Source organism: Anser anser (genome assembly GCF_964211835.1).
Source record: "Anser anser genome assembly, chromosome: 19".
In the NCBI taxonomy this organism is placed as follows: domain Eukaryota; kingdom Metazoa; phylum Chordata; class Aves; order Anseriformes; family Anatidae; genus Anser; species Anser anser.
This window is the reverse complement of record NC_139740.1, coordinates 7,443,104-7,462,195: the sequence shown is the minus strand read 5'-3', so window position 1 is coordinate 7,462,195 and position 19,092 is coordinate 7,443,104. Positions and strand designations below refer to the sequence as shown.

Here is a 19,092-nt window from a genome sequence, read left to right as displayed (position 1 = left end):
AACATCCCCCGAGATATTTCTGCTCCCATCCTTTACCTTAAAGTAGACGGGCTCCACTTTGTGCTTGAGGGCGTGGGCCTTGCCCACCAGGGCCAGGACGGAGGAGACCTTCTCCGGGTCGTTGAGGTTCTCCACCACGGTGTTAATGGCCCCCATGACCCGCTGGGCGTGCTTACGCAGCTGCAAGCTCCTCTCCATCTCCAGCGTGTCGTCCATGTGCTTGAACTGGCTGAAGTACTGCTTGGCCGACGGGAAGTTGACGAAAAACCTTCGGAGAGAGGACGGACACGAAGTGCAGTGAGGAGACGAAGCAGAAAATGGAGAGGTGGAGGCGCTGGGAATGACCCCACCGGGTTTGGGGCAGGCTTCTCATTGAGCTCCCGGGGGACTTCAGCAGGGTAAATCAGGAGGGTAACACCTTGCTCCCAGAGCTCCCCTATCTGCTACGAGGGCATCCCAGCTGGATATTCACCGACAAAGCGGAGGCACGGCTGAGTCCTTTATCATCACATCCATACCTTTATCATCATACCCAGAGGCTTCAGCCCAGCCGTGCCAGACGCCGCATCCACTCCCCAGACATCAGAGCACCGCTTCCTGGCTCAGAAAGTGAGACGCAAGTTTCCCAAACCCCTCCTTCAGCTCAGCCAGCCTCTCCCTGCCCCAGCCCCGCTGTGAGCCCAGGTCCTTCCTTCCAGCTCCCCAACCCCAAGAGCCTGCCCGGGATGCCCCCAGCCCCAAAGATCTCACCAGAGATCCCCAGCAAGGTCTCAGCCCAGAGTTTCCAGCGCTAAACTCACATCCCTGCCAGGAGCCGCTTCCAGCTGCACAAGGGCAGCCCCCGAGCACCTGGGGACCCCCCTTTTCCGTGGGATCAATCAACCCCAACGAAACCCAGCTGGGGCAAACAAAGCAGGCAGCTGCCCCCAGGCACCACGCGCCCCTTCCCCACCCATCCCCACCTCCCCCCAGGACCAGGTGGGATCCTCGTCCCCCCTCGCCACTCCACGGGCAGTGGGAATTCGGGGCTCAGGCTCGTTTGCTGCTTTGTTCCCCTGCTCCCTGCCCGTCCCCGCTCCCTCGGCTCGCCACCGCTTCCCCGAGGCACCTGGGATTCATCAGGCGGCCCCAAAATAGGTTCCGGAGGTGTGAAGAGTGCGCGGCGGAAAGGATGGGGGAGGAAGGAAGGTGGAAAGGGGGAGACGAGGTGGGAAGGACAGTTGTTCCTCCCTGCTCCGAGGGTTTTCTGTCCTGCCTCCCTCCCGGCATCCCACAGATTTTCCCTCACCGTGCCCCGGCCTCCCCGCAGCCCCCAGCTTTCAGCTCGAGCCAGCACCGAGATCAAGGATGCTCAGCCCCTCTAGGGCAAAGCTTGGGTTTTGGCTGTCCCCGTTCACGGATTTTCCCCTCCTGCTGCCCAGCCGTCCTCCCAAGCTCCCCCAAAAGCCCCATTTAGGTCCAGCTCACGGGCACGATGCGAGGACCCGGGGAATGGGCTTGGAAACAGTCCTGGCACAAATCACGCTGCAGCCGGCAGGACCCCAGGGGCCGCAGCATCCCCCAGGAAAAAGAGGGGCCGAAAGGAGCCCCCAGGGCCGTGTCCTCCCGCAGCACCAGCGGAGGCTCCGACCTCGCCCACGGCATCGCTGGCACCTCCCTGCCTCCCCCGTGGGCTCCGCTGGCAGCGGGGATGGATCCGACCCCAAAGCCCCGCGAGGAAATGTCTGCGGGGCCAGGCCGAGAGAGGGAGCGAGCCTCTCTTGCTTAATAAACAGAGAAGATTAATGTAACACAAAGGTTAAATATAACCAGAGGGAAGGAGAACAAAAAAAAAAAAAAAGAAGAGGAAGAAATAAAATAACTCAAACAATACTGAATTAGAAGAGGTGTTTGTTGCGTTTTTTTTCCCCATCTACAGAACATTTTTTCAGTTCAAACATCTCAGGCTCTGGAATTTTGTTGGCTCGTTGTGTGTGTGTGTGTGTTTGGGGCTTTTTTTCTTCACTGGAGTCATTAAAAATATGACATTTACCATTGCATATCACACAAAATTATGATTGATGGAAAGCAGATGCCTGAATACCGATCTCATTAAATTTCTTTTTAAGCGATCCCGTTCTGCGCCCGCTAATTTGTTCCCTGGGAGCTACATCTGGACGGGGCGGACAGGATGTCAGAGCTGCCTTCCTCCCTCTTTTGCCCTTCTAACAACTTTAAGGACGCAGTCCTTCCCGGCGGCAGAGCCGAAGGAAATAATTAAGGTGCAAACCACGCCGTCCCCATGAACCTGTTTTGTGCTCAGACGCGGCGGTGCTGCCTCGCCTCGCCTTCCCCCGTCTCCCTCCCTCTGCCCACCCCTGCAGGGCAAACCGAGCAGGGAGAAAATCTTCAAACCCGGCCGTTTCCTTCCTTGCCTGCGCTCCGAGCTCCAGCTGGAAGCAGGACCCCAGGTGCTTCGTCATCCTCAAACCCTCGGTGCTTCACTTACCTGGCAAACCGCCGGGAAAAATCAGCACCAAGCCCTGAGTCCCCGAGGGGGACTTCGTACAGGAGCGGGGAGCACTTGGAGACTTTTTGTTGGACTTTCATGGTGCTTTCACGCTCATCCTGCAGTCTATCGGCTTGTTTTTGGGGCCAGGGCTGCCGGGCACTGCGTGTGTTAGCAGAGGAAGGGAGCAAAGGGGCCGGGATGCCCCGATGAAGCCCAGGGAGGTTTGGGGAAAAGGCAGCGACCCCCGGCACGCATCCTGCCTGCTGTGCCCGGCTCGCAGCCCCACGTCCTCGCTGCCTGCCCCATCACATGCGGGAATTCAGCCTCTCAGGAAAGCGCTGGGACCGAGGGCGAGGAGAGCACCAGATGAACAAATTAAGAAAGCCAGCATGGCTTTCCCACCGCCCTTCAGTTTCCCACATCCCCGTCTCCCAGAGCCTTTATCTCCGGCATCATCCTCAGCTCCTCCACGCACACATCCCAGCCTCTCCTGCTCATGGCAGTGGCGCCGCACAGGGACGGCCACATCGGTCCCACCTGCAGGTCCCTGGTCCCCATGGGGTGCTTTGGGGTCCCCCCAGGACCTCCCCATGGCCTTGGGGACGTGGGGACGCCCGTGCAGCCACGTCCCCCCCGAGCATCCCAAAGAGTGCCGCAGTCCCACAGGACACAGCCATGAACCAAAGGCACCATCGAGCACCCTCCCCTTTTTCTACCTCCTGGGGGGCTGCCATATAAAAAAGCCTTCCTCTTGCCTGCCCTCAGTACCAGAGCAGAGTCCCGTTGGTCTCCGTCCGGCCTTTCCTCCAGAAAAACATCAATTGAGATGGGCCGCGATGATTCACGAGTGTGTGATGTGCTGTGGGACGGGGACATCCCCACCAGGGGGTCAGGCTTGGCTCTGGGCCCCTTCCCGACAAAATATTTCAGGGAGGGATCTGGGCAAGCTGCTTTGCTCCGAAAATTTACCATCCGGCAGCCAGAGAGGGGCTCCTTGCCCCAAGGCACACCTGGACACAGCGCACGTCAGCTTCGGGCAGCAGCTGCAGGATTGTGCCTTTAAATGCCATTTGGGGGGCTTCAGCCCGTTTAATTTGGGGGCTTCAACCTATTTAATTTGGGATATTCAACCCGTTTAATTTGGGGGCTTCAACCTATTTAATTTGGGATATTCAACCCATTTAATTTGGGGGATTCAACCCATTTAATTTGGGGGATTCAGCCCATTTAATTTGGGGACTCAACCCATTTAATTTGGGGGCTTCAACCCATTTAATTTGTGGATTCAGCTCGTTTAATTTGGGGGCTTCAACCCGTTTAATCAATTCAGCCAGCTGAAAAATACCAGACCGTTTTTTCCACCCAGCAGAGCGATTACTCAAGCTCTTTGGTATTTTCTCCCAATTCTCAGGACGGCGCCAGGCGCCCAAGGAGCGCTTTTCCATTTCAAAGCTCTTTGCAGACCGTCGGGGGCCAGGTGTGTCAGCTCACACAAGCAGCTGCCGAAATCTGGGGGCCTGATTCTGCCTTCTCTGCCCCTCCTACACCCCTGCTTCGTGTCTGAGAGGGGGAGCAGTGACGGAGGGATGGAGAAGGCAAAAAATTTGGAAATGTGGAAAGGTGACGGTGGGCCTGGAGCAGTGACAGGGGAAGGGGAAGGGAGAAACCCCCCCAGGACACGGCACAGCTCTCTCATTCGGTGTGGGTTTGACTAATGGGAACTGTCCCTGGCTTTCATCCCCACGAGCCCGGGGGGATCCATAAAGTTTTGTGGTCCTACATCCGCGACCGCAGAGCGTGTGTGTGGGTGTGGGAGCGGCCGTGTGCGGCCGGCAGGACACGGGGGGCTTTCATGGCTTCCCAGGCTTCGTCAGGGGCTGCGAAGGAGCCGGGACCCCGAGCCCCAGCGGTGCTCAGCCCCCCTCTCGTGTCGGGCACTCGGCTGCTGCGTGGGCGCCGGGGGGCTCTGAGCAGATGCCGGAGCTCTGCGCCCCGGCTCCTCCGCCACGAGGTCCCCAACAGGGAGAGTTTTCCAGAGAGAACCGATTCCTCAATTACGGGTGGGGAAACTGAGGCACGGCGATGTGCCTGGGGGCATGGGGAGGACACGCGTGAACATCAGCTCCGGTCTGTTGGCTGTGCTGGCCGGAGTGACCCAGCCGAAATAAAACCCCAAATGTGCAGGTCGGGGGTCTGGAGCCCCACCCAGCCCCGACCCCAAAACCAGCCCCAGCCCCAGCAAGGGTTAAGGCAGCTGCTGCGAGATGGATCCCAGCAGCGTTACCCGCAGAGGGCCCCGAGCTCCCGAGGAGGAGGAGGAAGACGAGGAGTCTGTGCTTCCTCCGGAGCGAGGCTCCCCCGCCGAGGGAGCCGTCAATTAGCGACAGTTCTAACCGCGCGGCGCACGTTCCCATGGCCCGGTGGCCGCTCAGCCAGAAGTCCCCATTGTTCCCGTTCACGTCCCACCGGACCCCGTGAGCTCAGGACCCCGCTGTGCCGCTGGAAGGGACCCATCTGCCGCAGCCACCGGGGCTGGGAGCCCGCCGGCTGTGACCCCGTGCCTCAGTTTCCCCAGCTGCCAAGCGGAGGCTGGGAGGATAAAAGTGGAAATGCTGGGACGGGGAGGAGGGAGCTGCGCTGAGATGTGCCGTAGGTTCCCTGCGGGACCCCCCACCCTCACCCCGTGTCTGGGTTTTGGGTGGGCATCACTGCACATGGGGGTCGTGCCGGGGAGGGACCCACGGCCGTGCAGCCTCTGCCCCTCTCGCCAAGCCACCTTCTGGCACTCCCATTTCTGCCTGAAAGCGCAGACCCCACCTGAGGCATCCCAGAGATGCCCCGGTGAGGGAGCAGGGCTGGGATCACCAGGGCAGGTAGCACGGCCGTGGTAAGGCTCCCAGCGAACCCCAGTTCATCCCAGGTGCCAGCTCTGTCCTACCCCGCTGGCATTTGGGGACGCCCCTCAGCGCGGTGCCACAGCTCTCCCTGGGGACAAGAAACCCGGAGCAGAAACTTGTGCTGGGAGAGTTTCCGTCAGGATCAGAGCTCAGCCATGTGGTCCTCGCTGCCGCACCTCGCTGTCCTCGTCCCCAGCCCTGCTCCGAGCTTGTCACAGGGCCGTGGGGACACCGCCAGCGAGGAGCCGCCCTGGGCACGTCCCCACGAGGGATTTTCGCAGGGCGAGGAGCTGGCCACGCACAGCTGCTGGCCAAATCCTGCCCACCTCCTTCCGACACTGGCACTGCCGTCCTGGCTGCTGCCCGGGGCTCTGCCCTTCTGTGAGGAGCGGGGAAATGGCAGCAGCAGGGACCCCCACGCCCCATTATCCGCTCTCCCCCACCTCCTCTCCCCCTGCCATGTGCTGAAGCTCACGGGAACGGGAAAAGGGGCACGGAAAAAGGGAATTTAGCATCCCCCAGACCTCTGCCACGTGCAGGCTTCATGCCAGGCCCTGGGGGTTTGGTTCCCCAGGCTCTGTGCTGCTTGTGGGGAAAGCTGCGGGTAAGATTTAGGTGCTGAACCTACAAAGTGGCGGATGGAAACCCCGCTGTGCCCTGCGGCTCCCGTGGGCTCGGCACACCAGCTTTCAGCCCCTGGAAAACTTTTGGGTGGTTGTTAAAAAAAGTGCATGCACACGAGGGGCTCTCCACGCACAGAGCCCCACTGTGGGGGCACAGGGGGAGGTCACAGCCCCGTCCCCTCTCTGGGGTGCACTTGGCCGGGTGCTGGCAGCGGGAGCCTGCCCGAGGAGATCCCTGCTTTGCTGCTCCCCCGGTGGGTGGTGGGTGCTGGAGGTCTGTGGCTCCGGGGAGCCCCTCTGCTGCCTGCCAACAGGTCAGTGCAGGCAGCTCGCCTGCGCCTCTGCCCGTCCTCCTCTCCCTTTTTAAATAAGATAAAGGCTTGATGCTCAGCGCCACCAACACCGCGAGCGCTCAGCATCCCTGCAGCCCCGCGGGATTCACCTCGGCGCCTTCCCCAGACACGGGTCGCACCCCAAACAGCCTGTCAGGGACAAGAAACCCCTCCTGCCCCTATTTCCCCCCACAGAGCCTCTTCCCCTTTTTGCTTTCGGCGCAGCCCAGGGGCTTTCCACTTGCCCATCTCTCTGCCACCCTGCCCCACACTCGTGCGGGATGCTCCGTGCCGTGGGGCGATGCTCCGAGCCATCGGGCGATGCTCCGAGCCATCGGGCGATGCTCCAAGCCATGGGGGATGCTCCGAGCCATCAGACGGTGCCCCACACCTCGGGCAATGCCCCGTGCCCTGCTCCTGGTCCTTCTCGGTCCCTGCCCCCCTGGTCCTGCTGCCTCCCCCCGGATCTGTGCCCTCCGCACCCCCTCCCGCAGCCAACTTCGGCGCTCTCCTTCCCGCCGACGCTGCCGCCGGAGGGACAGATGGTGCCCTCGGAGACACCTGCTTGGGTTTTGTCTTGGCTCCCAACTTGCATTATTTCACCCGCCAGCCTGGTACGTACCAAAGCCATCCGCACGGATTTATTTGGGGGGGGGGGGGGGGGAACAAAATACCCACAACAAAACCAACCCAGCCCCGGCGAGCCGAGCCCGGTGCCGCTCTCCCTCCTCCGCGCTCCCCCACCTCCGCGCGCAGGCTAAGGTGACCTTTCCGAGGGAAGCAGCTTCCCACAAAGTCCCCGCGGAGAGGCTCCCCCGCTCCCCCCGCCGCCGCCCCCCGGCTCGAACGTGTGGAAATCAGAGGAGTGCTGTGAAACCGTCCCTGCGCCGAGCCAAGCGATGCACCGAGCAAGCTCCCCACTCGCTGTCATTCATCGCATTCCAGTTCTATATATTGTTCTGCCTCTTTCTTAGCTATAAAGGGATTCGCTTGGATCCGCTTCTTTTTTATTGCTATTTATATTTTTTTTTAAATACCTGATGAGCACGGAGACCCCAACGTCCTCGCAGTTTGCGTATACTCTGCTCCATGTCTCCTGAATCACCTTCTTTTCCGCCTCCGAGATCTCTTCACTTCTTTCCCACCTCTCAATCTCCATTTCTCCCTGGACTTTCTCCATGGGAAGCAGCCGGCACGATCCTCCGGGAAGCCAGGAGGAGGCTCGGGGAGATGCGTGTGAGTGTGCGCGGGGATCTCCTGCGAGAAGAGAGAAGGTGTCTGCTCGGCGGCCGCGCGGGCGCTGGCGGCTCTGCCGGCTGTGCGAGCGCAGCGTGCGCTGCCTGCCTGCCTGGCTGCGTGATTTTAGAGAATATCCCCGAGGTCGGGTGCCTGCGGTTAGACCTCAGGTCTCCCCGTGCTGCCCATGGCCGTGGCGAGCCTCAGCTCAGCCTGGGTGCGTGTGGCTGACTGATGGGAAACTGCCGAAAAGTAAAATATTCAAAGGCATTGCAAGACCAGCCTCTTCCCCAATGTGTGAACGTGAGCTCACTTTCTCCCTCTCTCCTCCTCTCTCCCACTCCTCCCTCCTGCTCTCTCTGTCTCTTTTTTTTTTTTCTGAGAGGCAGAGAGGAGGAAGAGGCTCTGGGCAGCATCAGGACGGTGCGCTAGGGGGGGGGGGGGGGGCTGGAAGTTTTTTGTGATTTTTTTTTTTCCTTGTAAACAGTGCAGAGGAAATTCCAGACCCGAAGCGTGCCGTTAAACTTATCCCAGCAGCTGGCTCAGCTGAGCTCTGCCTCTCCTCTTGCCCCGGCGCTACCTTCGAGCAAGCGCTCGTGTTTTGGGCGATAAATCCTCGGAGCCGCGAGCAGCCTCGCCCGTGGCGCTCCTCTGCCACCCAAGGGAGCCGGCGCCCGTCCCGCGGGGCTTGCTAATGGAAAGGATTTGCTCTCCCTTCTTGTGCCAGGACTGAATGGCAAAGGGAGCCAGACTTAAGGCAGTGGGGAAATAAATGAGGGGGTTAGTGCTGCTGGCAGGGACGGGGAACACGGGGACACCTCCGCGCCAGGCTCCCCGCTGCCCCTGCGTGCGTCTTTGGGTTGTTTTTACCCAAATGCCATTTTCTGCTCCCTGCAAATCGGGCATATCAACCCTGCGGGGCAGGGAGAAGGAAACTACCGAGACTTGTAATAACCACCGGTCCCCCAGAGGGGGATCGGAGACAGGAGAAAACAGCCGGCGAGGGAGCCTGGGCTTGTCCATCGTGCTCCTGCACCCGCCTGCATGCAAGAGGAGCAGCGGCTGGATAGACAGACGCACAGACAGACACACAGACAGGCAGGCAGAGGGTGCAGCTCTGAAGGGGCTGGAGCTCTGTTCCTGCAGACCTGCGGAGGCTTTTCGCTCTATTTCTCCTCCAAACCAGCCTCGGCCCCCACCCCGATACCAGCAGCGAGACCGTCGGCGTCAGCAAATCCTCCCCTGCAGATGTAAAGGGAGCAGGCGGAGGGGATGCTGCTGCCACCACCCCGCTGCAGGTCCCCCCCCAATACACCAGGACCCCCCCGACACCAGCCCAGAGCCGAGCCCCCCAGCCTGCCAACCCAGCGGCACAGCCGGCCCTCGCCACCGGGGTCAGGATGATCCACGTCACCAGCACCACCACCAGCACCATCGGGTGCTCCCCAGGCAGCTTAAAGTTTGGGTTTGCCTCCTGCTCGTTAGCCACCAGGATTAGGGCCGACGAGCCTGGGCTCAGGCGTTGAGCACGATGTCCCCAGGTGGCCGCCCGCAGCGCAGGAGCCGCTGCCACCTCCAGGGAACGTGCCCGCGCCGCTCGCCCTCCCCGGGGAGGAGGCACAGCGCCGAGATCCTGCTTCGCCACAGCACCAGGCTGCAATGCAGCGCCTGCGGGCTCAGGAACAGCTCGGATTCGGGCAAATATGAAAGCTCAGGCCACGATCCGGGTGGAGAACCGGTGGAAAAAAAAAAAAAAGGGCTCTTCTCCTCGGAGCTCTCCTACCTGGTGCTTTGGCCAACCCTGTGGCGTCAGCAAGAGCTTTGCCTGCTTTCTGGCACCTGGGGTCAAAGCTTTTGGGTTGAGAGGCCCAAAGCTGTATTAGGAATGAGTGAGGAGTCCCCAGGCCCTCCCAAGAGGGTTCCTGCCCCCTGTCCGGGGACATCACACCCGGCTCTGCCACGTGCACGGCTCCTTCCCAAGGAGGAAGGCGCTTTGCAGGCACAAGGGGGTGGCTGTGCTGCAGCAGGGATGCTCCATGCCAGCCAGCTGCCTACGAACCCCAAACAGATCCCAATCACCCTCAGCTTCTGCTTCTCACCTCAGACATGAATTAGGGGCACGAGTACAGCCACACATCGTCACACAGCAGCATCCCGTTTCCATCTTTTCCCCAGGTACTGCTCCCAGGGAGCTCGGGGTTAGGAAGCGAGTTGTTCCAGAAGAAAGATGCTGCGTTGGCACCACCGCTGCAAAATCCCAGCCAGTCAGCATCGCCTGGTACCGCCCCAATGGTCTACAAACCCCACAGGGACTCAGGTGTCCTGTCAGTCCTGTTGGTGCCAGATGCACCATGGAGGGAGGTGGCAGTCCCAAGGACTGGGGTAGCACTGGCTGGGTGCCCATGGTCCCTGCCCACCTCCTCGGGCAGGGCACCCCAGGGTGCTGGGGCTTGGGGACAGGGACAGGGGACTTGGTCCCCACGGAGGAGGCTGATATGGGATCAGCGTGGGTGACCCCATCCTCTGCTTTCACCCTAAAATGGATGGGGATTGGGATGGGGATGGGGATGGGATGGGGATGGGGATGGAGATTGGAATGGGGATGGGGATGGGGATGGGGATGGGGATGGGGATGGGTTTCCTGGCCCTCTGCACCCCTGCTCCTGGAGTGCTGTGCTTGTGCGTGGTCCGTGGCCACCTGCCGACGGCTTCTCCCGCTCCCCTGCCCTCCCACATCGCCTCTCCTCCTCCTCCCCGTGCGCTGGGTGCAATGAGAAATGTACTTGGCTCCCGATCCTAGAGTGGGAGGTGAAGGCAAAAAACGCGACTTCAGCTCCACAGCGCGTGGGATGTGGCTGATGGCAGATCTCCACCCTTGACTCCTTGCTGAGGCTGAGGTGGGAGCCCCACATCCAAGCCCTGGCCAGCTTTGGAGCCTCTGGGCTGAGCCCACCGTCCCCTTGCATGGGGACAGCCGCGGCATTGGGTTCCTGGAGTAAGGCGTGTGGCTTCTGGTGTCCCCGTGAGCAGGTCTGCAGCGCCGTGCCCTCGGACCTTCTCACAAGCAGAATTCTGAAGCCACGTGCCTTGGATCCCCCATGGGAGCACAAGGGGAAGGAGCTGCTGGGCTGCCCAGGTCACAGCCCTGGCGCTGGTGTGGAGCTGCGTGGCCGAGGACCACTGCTACAGACCCCCCCAGACATCGACCTGGCCAGAAGAGGAGCAGCCCTGGGATTTGAAGAGAAATACAGCTGAGTGCACATGTGTGGCACAGCCCAAAGCATTTAGAAGGAGCGCCCTGGCTCCTGGCAATTTTCCCTGGGCGCAGGACAGGGCGGAGGGCACAAGGTGCTGCTACGGCTCATCTCATTTTTGCTCCCATCACCATGGCTGAGAGCTACTGCGGGTTGTGCACGCGTGCTCCATCCTCCCCAGCAGCCTCCTCTCCCCCCGGGATCTGCACTCTCACCCCCAGACGCTGGAGGTGTCCCCCCCCAGCACCGCCGACCCCAAGCCCCCGTTGCCAGAAGGGCATTGCCCTCACCCAGCCCTGCTGCCAGCTGTGAAGTCCTGGCCTGCAAAGGAATAAGGAGACTTTAGGAAAGGGCTTTGCAGTGCCTGCTACAGCCAGCCTCGCTGGGAGGGGAGGATTTAGCTTAAAGCCTGTGCAAATGCTCTGTACTTATTGCAGGTTTCCTTCCCCTGGCTTCTCGGATCCCAGGAGACCCGCACAAAGCTGGAGCTCCAGCTCTGGCTTTCAGCTGTGCCGGGGGGGATGTGTGGGGGCACAGCCAGGGTGAGGGCCAGCAGGACCCCCCCAGTCCAGCTGGGGCTGCACCACTGCCTGCATCCCCACCCCGTGGGGCTGGGACCCCTGGATTTAATCACGCCTCCATCACCCACATCCCCAGCACGCTGCCGTGCTATTCACTCCTGAGCACCAGAAGCGCAGTGAGACCCCGCTCTGGGGCTTGTCCCCATCCCCATGTCCCCACACAGCTGGGAAAAGCTGTCCCGGAGAGGTGGCGGTGCAGGGAGGTGCTGTCCCCCTGCCTGTGTCCCCCTGCCCCGTCCCCTCGCCGGCTCCTGTCCCGGGAAGTGAAACCCAAGCTGTTTGTGCAGTGCGAAGCCCGGGGCAGACATTCCTCCCCAGATTGAAACCAGACCTCCCGCGACGCTGCCGACGCTGGTGGGGAAGGCGTACGGACCAGGGCAGAGCGGGATCTCCTTCCGAAACAGATTTAGGCTCTTAGGTTTCCCGAGTGGATCGACGTCTGAGTGCTGCGGCTTCGTGCGGAGACCGGGGGCTGAAGCGATCCCCGAGGCAATCCTGCCCCAAGCCCCCCAAGGAGACCCCAGCCCCTGGCTGCTCCCTGACCCCCCAGCCCAGCCCTCCCGGCACCACAGGGTGGGGATATCTGCCCTGGGGGGGTCCCGGAGGGGCAGGGATGTGGCTGGGGTGGAAAACGCTGCCAAGGCTCCGGCACAGGGAGTGCGGGATGAAGACGCACAGACACGGCCGGCAGCAGCTGCGGGCACAGGGGAGGAAGGTGGGTGAGATGGGGATGTCCCATCTTGTGTCACCCCCCCTTCCCCCCCCCCAAAAAAAATATCCCTACCAACCCACAAAACCTGAAAAACAAGCATTGGGAAATCCAGGGGGGGGAAAAAGGGAAGTGGGGAGGTCAGCGGGGCCTGGCACGGGTCTCAGATGGCGAGCGGGGCCAGAAGCTGCTGAGGCAGCCCATGGTGAGTGCTTCTCCCCCGGGACCAACCTGGTCCCATCCCAGGAGCTGCTGCAACACGCCCCCCCCCCCCCCCCCCAACCCTTGCCACCGAGAATTTCGGGAACTGAAACTCTGTGATGCAAGCTGCGGGGATGAAGCAAGAGGCGCTCGGGTAGGAAGCGGTGAGTGTGCACCACGGCGCACCGCGGGGTAAGGTTTACTCCTCGCCACCCTGGTGCCGAAGGGCTTCGAGCCCACACCGGTCAGATATCGAGCTCTCCGTGGGCTCCCAGCAGGATTTGGCCGCCCCGTGCCCGAGCACCAGCACCCCTGTCACAGCCCGACGCGTCGGCAGTAAGCGAGGCTGACAGGGCTATTGGAAAACAAGTCGGCACTTCCAAACAGATTCTCTTTGCTGCTCTTTTCCTTCCTGAAGCCGGCCTGGCTGTGGCAGGGGTTGCTCAGGAAAGCCAGCAAGCTAATATATTCATGTCATCTTGCATTTGGTGCCAGGACATGAAGTAAACACTGTCAGGGACCTCGCTCAGGTTCAAAGCCGAGCCCTGTTTCTTATTCCGATCACATTATCCATGCTCCCCGTACAGATTCATTGATTCATATCTTAAAAAGAAAAGCCTTCAAAACCCATTAAGTCTGCCTTGCCATTCCAGCCCTGCTCTCAAGGGCTAGGGCAAGAAGCATTAACTAATCTGCTCACATTACTTTGCCTTTGAACCGAGCATCTCGCGGTGTCAATCAAATGTGTTTGGAAGTGATACGCTCCGGCGCAGGGCAGGCTCGGCCGGCGAGTTCACTGCATGTCAAATAAGCAGAGGAACCAGCACCTGGGTGCTGGGTGGGCGAATCCATCCGGCTGGGCTCCCCCCAGCTCCTCCACCCAGCCCCTTGGGGTGCTGGGGGTCAGCACGGCCCCGGCTCAGCCCTGACCCCATGTCCCCGCAGCCTGCCCGGTGCCAGGCACGGGCCAGCCCGTGGTGTCCCCCTGCGGTTGGGTGCGGAGGTGGGAAGGGTGGAAATGGGTCCCCAAAGGAGACTTTGCCTTGGCCCTGCCACGGGCTGAGCTTTCTCAGGACCTCTGATGGCGTCTGGGGCACGAGGCGGGGACCTCGCGGTGTCACCCGGCCAGGGGCGAGGGGCTTTCACGCAGCGACGTCCTCCCAGGGATTACGAAAGCTGCGCTGCCTCTTGCCAGGGAAGGGAAGGTCCTTTCAGTCTCTTGGGCTCTGGCTCAGCCAGCAGCCGCTGTTTATTTGGCTTTGAGGAGCTCGCAGCATACCCCAACGTGCTCCTGGGAGCCCCGAGCGCTCCAGCGTGGCTGCCCAGGGCATCGGGCTTGGCTTCCCAGTGCCTTGCGTAAGGGAGCCCCATGCCCCTTCATCTGGGGAGGAATCATTCCCTCTCCTTTCGGTCTGGCTGGAGGGGATGCTTGGGGTGCTCCTGGCACAGGCTCCTGAAGGCTTCCCATCCCTCCAGAGCCAGCAGGGAGGCCGGATCCATCCTCTCCGCCCTCCACGTTCAGGTCCTGGAACTGTTTACTGGACAGGCTTGGAGGGATCTGGCTCTACTGATGTTTCAAGTGCTGTTGATGGCTGTTGTTTTTAAGGTTTGGAGCAGTCCAAGAGGATGTTGCCATCGAGCAGGGATTAATCACAGCCGCCCCAGGCTCCTGCGGTGGCTGGGCTCGCAGAGCATCTCTGGGGATGCAGAGCCAGGCTTCCCAGAAAGCTCGCTATCGCTTTCTATTTCAGACCCCATCAGCTGATGAACCAGGGCCAGTCTAGGTTGTTTGGGTTTGACCCCGATTTCAAAATCCTTTTGCGTGGGGAATCAGTTTTCCGGCTGGAAAACGGGAACAGGGATCTGGGGAGAGAGCGTGGGGCCAGCTCTGTGCCGGGGGAGAGGTGTGCGTGCCGCCGAGAGCGGGGAGGGGGAGGCAAAGCCGGCCTGGGCGAGGGGAGGATGCAGACAAGGTCTCGGGATCAGCTGGCTGAGACGTATCCATGGGGAATTACACGCAGGTCTGAGCCTGTCAGATTACCCAGGCTGGGAAGGGGGGAGCGGGATGAGGCAGGAGCCAGAGGGAAAGGGAGAGGGGAGGAGTGGGCAGAAAGTGGGCAGGAAGGGGAGGGAGGCACAGGGGAAAGGGGGGTGCAGAAGGGAGCCCCCAAAGATGGGTGCCCCGGTGGGTTGGTGAGGGCAAGGAGGAGAGGGGGGAAAAATGGGATGGAGGGGATGGAAAGAGGCTCGGTGCACCAGGAGCCCCCCAGAGCCCACCTGGCCGAGGGCTGGGGTGGGTGGCCAGCCAGGGCGCGAGCACAACATGCCACAAGCAATTAAGCGCTAAGGTCAGAGGAGAGCGTCCTCATTTGCTGCCTGTTAATTACTTCTGATCCTGCTCTAATTCCTCCTAAAACCAGCCCCAAGGAGAGCCTTCAGGTGGCCGCTGGGGAGAGGCGCCCGCCAGTCGGGGTGGACGCGGGAGCCGGGCACTACCACCAGCCCCCGGGGGCGAGCGGGGACCCTCGGGGAGGGCAGCGAGGGGCAGCCGCGCCGCGCGGTGATGGAGGCAGCGCCATGTGCACCACCGTCCTGCTCATCGGCACGCTGGTCGTGATGCTGCGCCGCCGCTTCTTCAACAAAGTCGAACCGTACGTCCTCTCCCTCCCCCGTCCCCTCGGGGACCCCCTGTGCGGGGACAGGATAGCGAAGGGTGGCCATGGGGTGGAGGGTCCCGCTGCCCGGCCCGGCCCTGGGGAGCTTTGGTTTCCTTCTGGCTCCAGTGCTCTGGGTGGCACCAGGCAATGCGCCCCTGTGCCGGGCATTACGGGATCTGTTGTCCTCTCCTCCTATTTGGCCAGCAAGGAAGAAATGCAGGATCAGTCCTGTCCCTTTGTGGGGCAAAGGGATGGGGCTGAGCTCCTGCGATGCTTTTACAGGCGCTGATCAAGGCGCTGGTGGTTCCCAAACGGCAGCAGCCCAGCACCGTGCTGCTCACCCCGGCAAGCTGCAGTTTGCCTGGGGAGGAAACAACAAAGTGCTCTTGGGCATGGGGATGTGACCAGGGACACCCCAGCAGCGCCGAGCCCCCAACCTCCACCTGCTGCAAACTCGCCACGGGGAGGTCCTGCTCCATCCCTGGGGTGCCGGGAGGTTTGGCTGAGGGTCTTGGTACTGAGGAGGCTTGGGGGCTGTGCGCACACACACACACACACACATCCCGGCGTGGAGGTGCCAGCCGGCAGCAGATGGGAAGGGACCTGCTGCAGTCCCGCAGCAAGGCAAGGACAAAGCCGTGCCCGGAGCGCGGGGTGGGCTCTGCGCGTCCCCGCCGCGACACGGGCACGGTGCCGGCGGCTGCGGCTACCTGCGGCTCCCCACGGCCCTCGGGAGGGAGCTTTGCTCCCGTTCAGGGCTCTCCGCCCTCTCCACTGCCAGGCTCAGCTCGAGGTTTCCGCTGTAGACGCGCAAATCTATTTACCAGCGGAGACTGGAGACATCTGAAAGTGGGGAGGTCAAATTGGCACTTAATGAGCCAATTAAGTCGGGGCAAGGAGAAGCAGGACTCGAGGCAGGGAAGGCATCTCCTGCCCTGTGTGCCCTCCAGCCCTCCCTGTGCTACCTGCACCACCGGCTGAGTTAAAGGCTTTTTGGTGCCTGAGCAAACACGCTCTTGCTGCAGGCGTGGGGCTGTCGGGGGGCACCAGGGGGTGTTGGAGGCACCTCCAGCCCTAGTGTGAGCCCTGCCTCGGGGCAGCATGCCTGGTGCTGGCAGCTCAAGGCTGCGCACAGCATAAGGGCTCCCCGGCATGGCACAGGGCCCCGAACAGCACAAGGGAAGGACTCACAGGTAGACGGCTAGGAGAAGCTTCCTCCAAGCCCCGCTGCAGCTCTCAGACTGGTGTCTGGGCCAGACACAGACACCAGCCGCTAGAGAGGCTGTGTGCTGCTGGGTTACTTCTTTTGGAGATTAATTGCTCTCATCACGGGAGACCACCGGCGATTAAAACTTAAAAGAGCAGCAGTCACATCCCAGTGAGTCCTGCAGCGGGTCTGTGGCAGAGAACAAACCTGTTCCTGCAGGGGAAGGTAACAGGTTTTCTACTCGCTCTATTTTGGTCATCCATCTACCCACCTCGCTCTGCGCTGGCATAAATCACTGCAGCTCCGCTGACAGGTTTATGCCAGGAGAGAATTCATCTCCAGCCTCTCGTCGTCTGAAAAATAGAAGTGACAGGAGGAAGAGAAAGAAGTGCTGCCCATCAGGGACCGTGGAGAAATGTTACGGGCAAGCAGGGCAGAAGGGAGCAAGGCTTTGGACGGGCACAGTGGAGGGCAGGCAGTGTCCTCCGGTGTCCTCCAGTTCTGATGCAGCTGGATGTCGGTGAGTGAAAGGACCAGGCTCAGGCCAGGCGGCCACCGGGGTCCCCATACAGCAGTAAGGCTGGGATTTCCACCACATGTGCCTTGCTCTGGATGACCCCTGGATTAAAGATCTCTCTGAAAACCAGCACAGAGCGAGGAAGAAGACAGGAGCGCACACGTTGCGTGGGATAAAGCTGTCGCGGCGCAGGAACGTCCCTCCGGCTCTGACGTTCCCGTGCGCCAAGCAGGGCGTGCGTCCTGGGCAAAGGACACAAATGAACAGCACAGGCAAGAAGAGATTATGTAAAATCCCCTGCTCATTGACCTCCTTCACGTCCCGTCTTCTATTTATAAGCCTTGGGGCTGCCAGGGACAGCGCGGGGTGTCCTTGGCCCGTGCTGGCAGGGCTGGGGTGCTCAGCCACGGGGCTGGGTGCTCAGGTTGGTCCCCAGAGCTGGCTCCCACCGTCTTGAAAAAAAAGGCTTGAAGGGTCTCCTGTAACAGCCCGATGGCTGGAAGTGATGTGCTCACCTGGACTAACCTCCCCACAGAGGGATAGGGAGGTCCAGGGGGGCTCCTTGGGCTCCAGCCCTCGGGTTTGCTCATCGAGCAGTGATTTCTTCGCTGGTTTGTGGGATATTCGGCGAGAACGTCCTGGGCTGGTTATGGATGTCTGCTCTGTTTGCTTTTCCCAAGGTCTTCCCCTCCGGTCCCTGCTGGGGTACGCTGGGCAGGGGCTGCTCCTGGAGATGAGAGGCTTGGGGGGATGGAGACGCTGCTGGCCCACAGCTTGGTCTCGGTGCTGGTTCATGGCGCACAGGGTGGTGAGCACCCAAGGCAGCACGGGAGCACCCGAAGGAGCCTGCAGGGAAGAGGCAGGAGTGCGAGGGGAGACGTCCTCCAGGCGGGGGTCGTGCGGAGGGAGCAGAATGGGGGCTCCGTGGTGCAGGGCTGGGCCAAGGCAAAGTGAAGGAAGCACTTTGGGGAAGTGAAACGTGGCTTTGCCCTTACTGCTGCTTTCTCAGCCCCCCTCAGCACGGCAGACACAAGTCCCCCAGACCCAGGAGGGTTGTTTTCCTAGGAGAAGGTCCGCACTTCACGGGGACAGGGAGCGTTAGGTGCCTGCACCAACCTCTCCCCCCACGAGGACACCTTGATCGCTCCCCACGGCCCAAGGCAAGAACAGATCCTCTGCACCTTGGGCTGAAGAAAACAGAGCCGGTAGCTTGGCATCATCTGGATTCCACCTCCCAGCTCCATCCCCTCTGGGAAGCAGGACGTGACCTCCTCGTTTCCAGCGCCAGGCACGGCTGGCAGCCAGCAGCAGCGGCGCATGGCTCCGCATCTCCGGGCTGGAGCAATCAGCGCGCAGCAGGCATGCACAGACAAGTGTCAGCTGAATTTCTGTGCGACTTTAAATACATTAGCAAGGCCACAAGTACAGCTCCAAAGTGCTGCAGGCACAGCCAGGCTGATAAATAACCCCCAAACCGACCAGCGGGGAAATAACCCACCTCCTTCCGTGGGAGACAAGGCAAGAGCCGGTTTTAACACTGCTTCCCCCCTAATATCTATAAAGCAAGAGAGCAGATCTGCTCCCTGCCTCGCTGTGCTTTAATCCAGTACCACAAGGGTCAATTCTGTGCCACTTCTGCGGAGTCATTATACCGCCTGTTATATAAATGTCTGGGCATGCACAAAAGGCAGTGCTGATACAGTGGCTCCGACACCAACTCTCTCCAACACCTGCTTTTCAGCTGGAGAGAGAGCTGAGCACAAGAACATCTCGAGAGCTGTCACACAGAAAGCGGCTGTCTTTCAAGCTGAATGGAGGTCTAAATAGCTCTCACTTCTCCTTTAGAATCTCATTTCTAAATGCAATTAATACTGGCACATGCATAATGAGAGACTGACGAGCGAATACAGACTCCGGCAATAAAGAAGCCAGCCCCAAGTGCTATGTAAATATTACAAATCCTCACTAGAAGCTGACCCGGGGAAGACAGCTTTCTGATGATTAAACCCAAGTGACAATGCGACTGGATTCCTACATCTGTCACAATACTACCTGCTGATACATAATGAGCTACTCTAAAAGAACCAGCTCTCGCTGCTCTTCAATGCAGATAAAATGTCTATTTGCAGAATGTAATTAATCTCTTCTTCAAAATCAGGAACCTTAGTGTCCTTGGTAACAACATGCCAGTGACTCAGAGGGAGTCTCAGGCTTTTTCGTCTGGTTTTTGAGCGAGATGTTGGAAGTGACCCCAAATTCTCGTGCTGGAAAAGAGCTACGTTCTGGAAGCGGAGACCCAGCCGGGTACCCGCGTGTGGGGATGGGTTTCACCCCCTGCTCCGGGCTCTGCAGGGTCCCTCCGGTGGCTCCAGACGATTCCTGGGCAC

General features: G+C 60.7%; 2 protein-coding genes across 7 annotated transcripts in view; one reads left to right on the top strand and one right to left on the bottom strand.

The window, feature by feature from the left end:
* Positions 1-7,954, bottom strand: part of CYGB (cytoglobin) — a 13,271-nt gene extending 5,317 nt beyond the window's left edge. Inside the window, exons 1-2 of the mRNA XM_083805032.1 lie at positions 7,381-7,954; positions 37-268 (exon numbers count right to left, since the gene is read on the bottom strand). Coding sequence (XP_083661158.1) covers positions 37-268; positions 7,381-7,523 — 375 coding nt within the window. The 5' untranslated portion in view covers positions 7,524-7,954. The remainder of the gene's footprint in view (positions 1-36; positions 269-7,380) is intronic.
* The window catches only part of LOC310883935 (uncharacterized protein), a gene marked incomplete at its 3' end in the record, with an annotated part of 17,535 nt that continues 1,921 nt past the window's right edge, over positions 3,479-19,092 (top strand). Inside the window, exons 1-3 of one of the 6 annotated variants that reach the window (XM_083805025.1) lie at positions 3,479-6,957; positions 9,755-9,857; positions 14,745-15,270. In XM_083805025.1, coding sequence (XP_083661151.1) covers positions 6,645-6,957; positions 9,755-9,857; positions 14,745-15,270 — 942 coding nt within the window. In that variant the 5' untranslated portion in view covers positions 3,479-6,644. Of the gene's footprint in view, positions 6,958-9,754; positions 9,858-10,177; positions 12,329-12,434; positions 12,489-14,168; positions 14,346-14,744; positions 15,271-19,092 lie in introns of those variants that run through there. The other 5 variants (XR_014573943.1, XR_014573946.1, XR_014573947.1 and 2 more) reach the window with 5 other exon arrangements.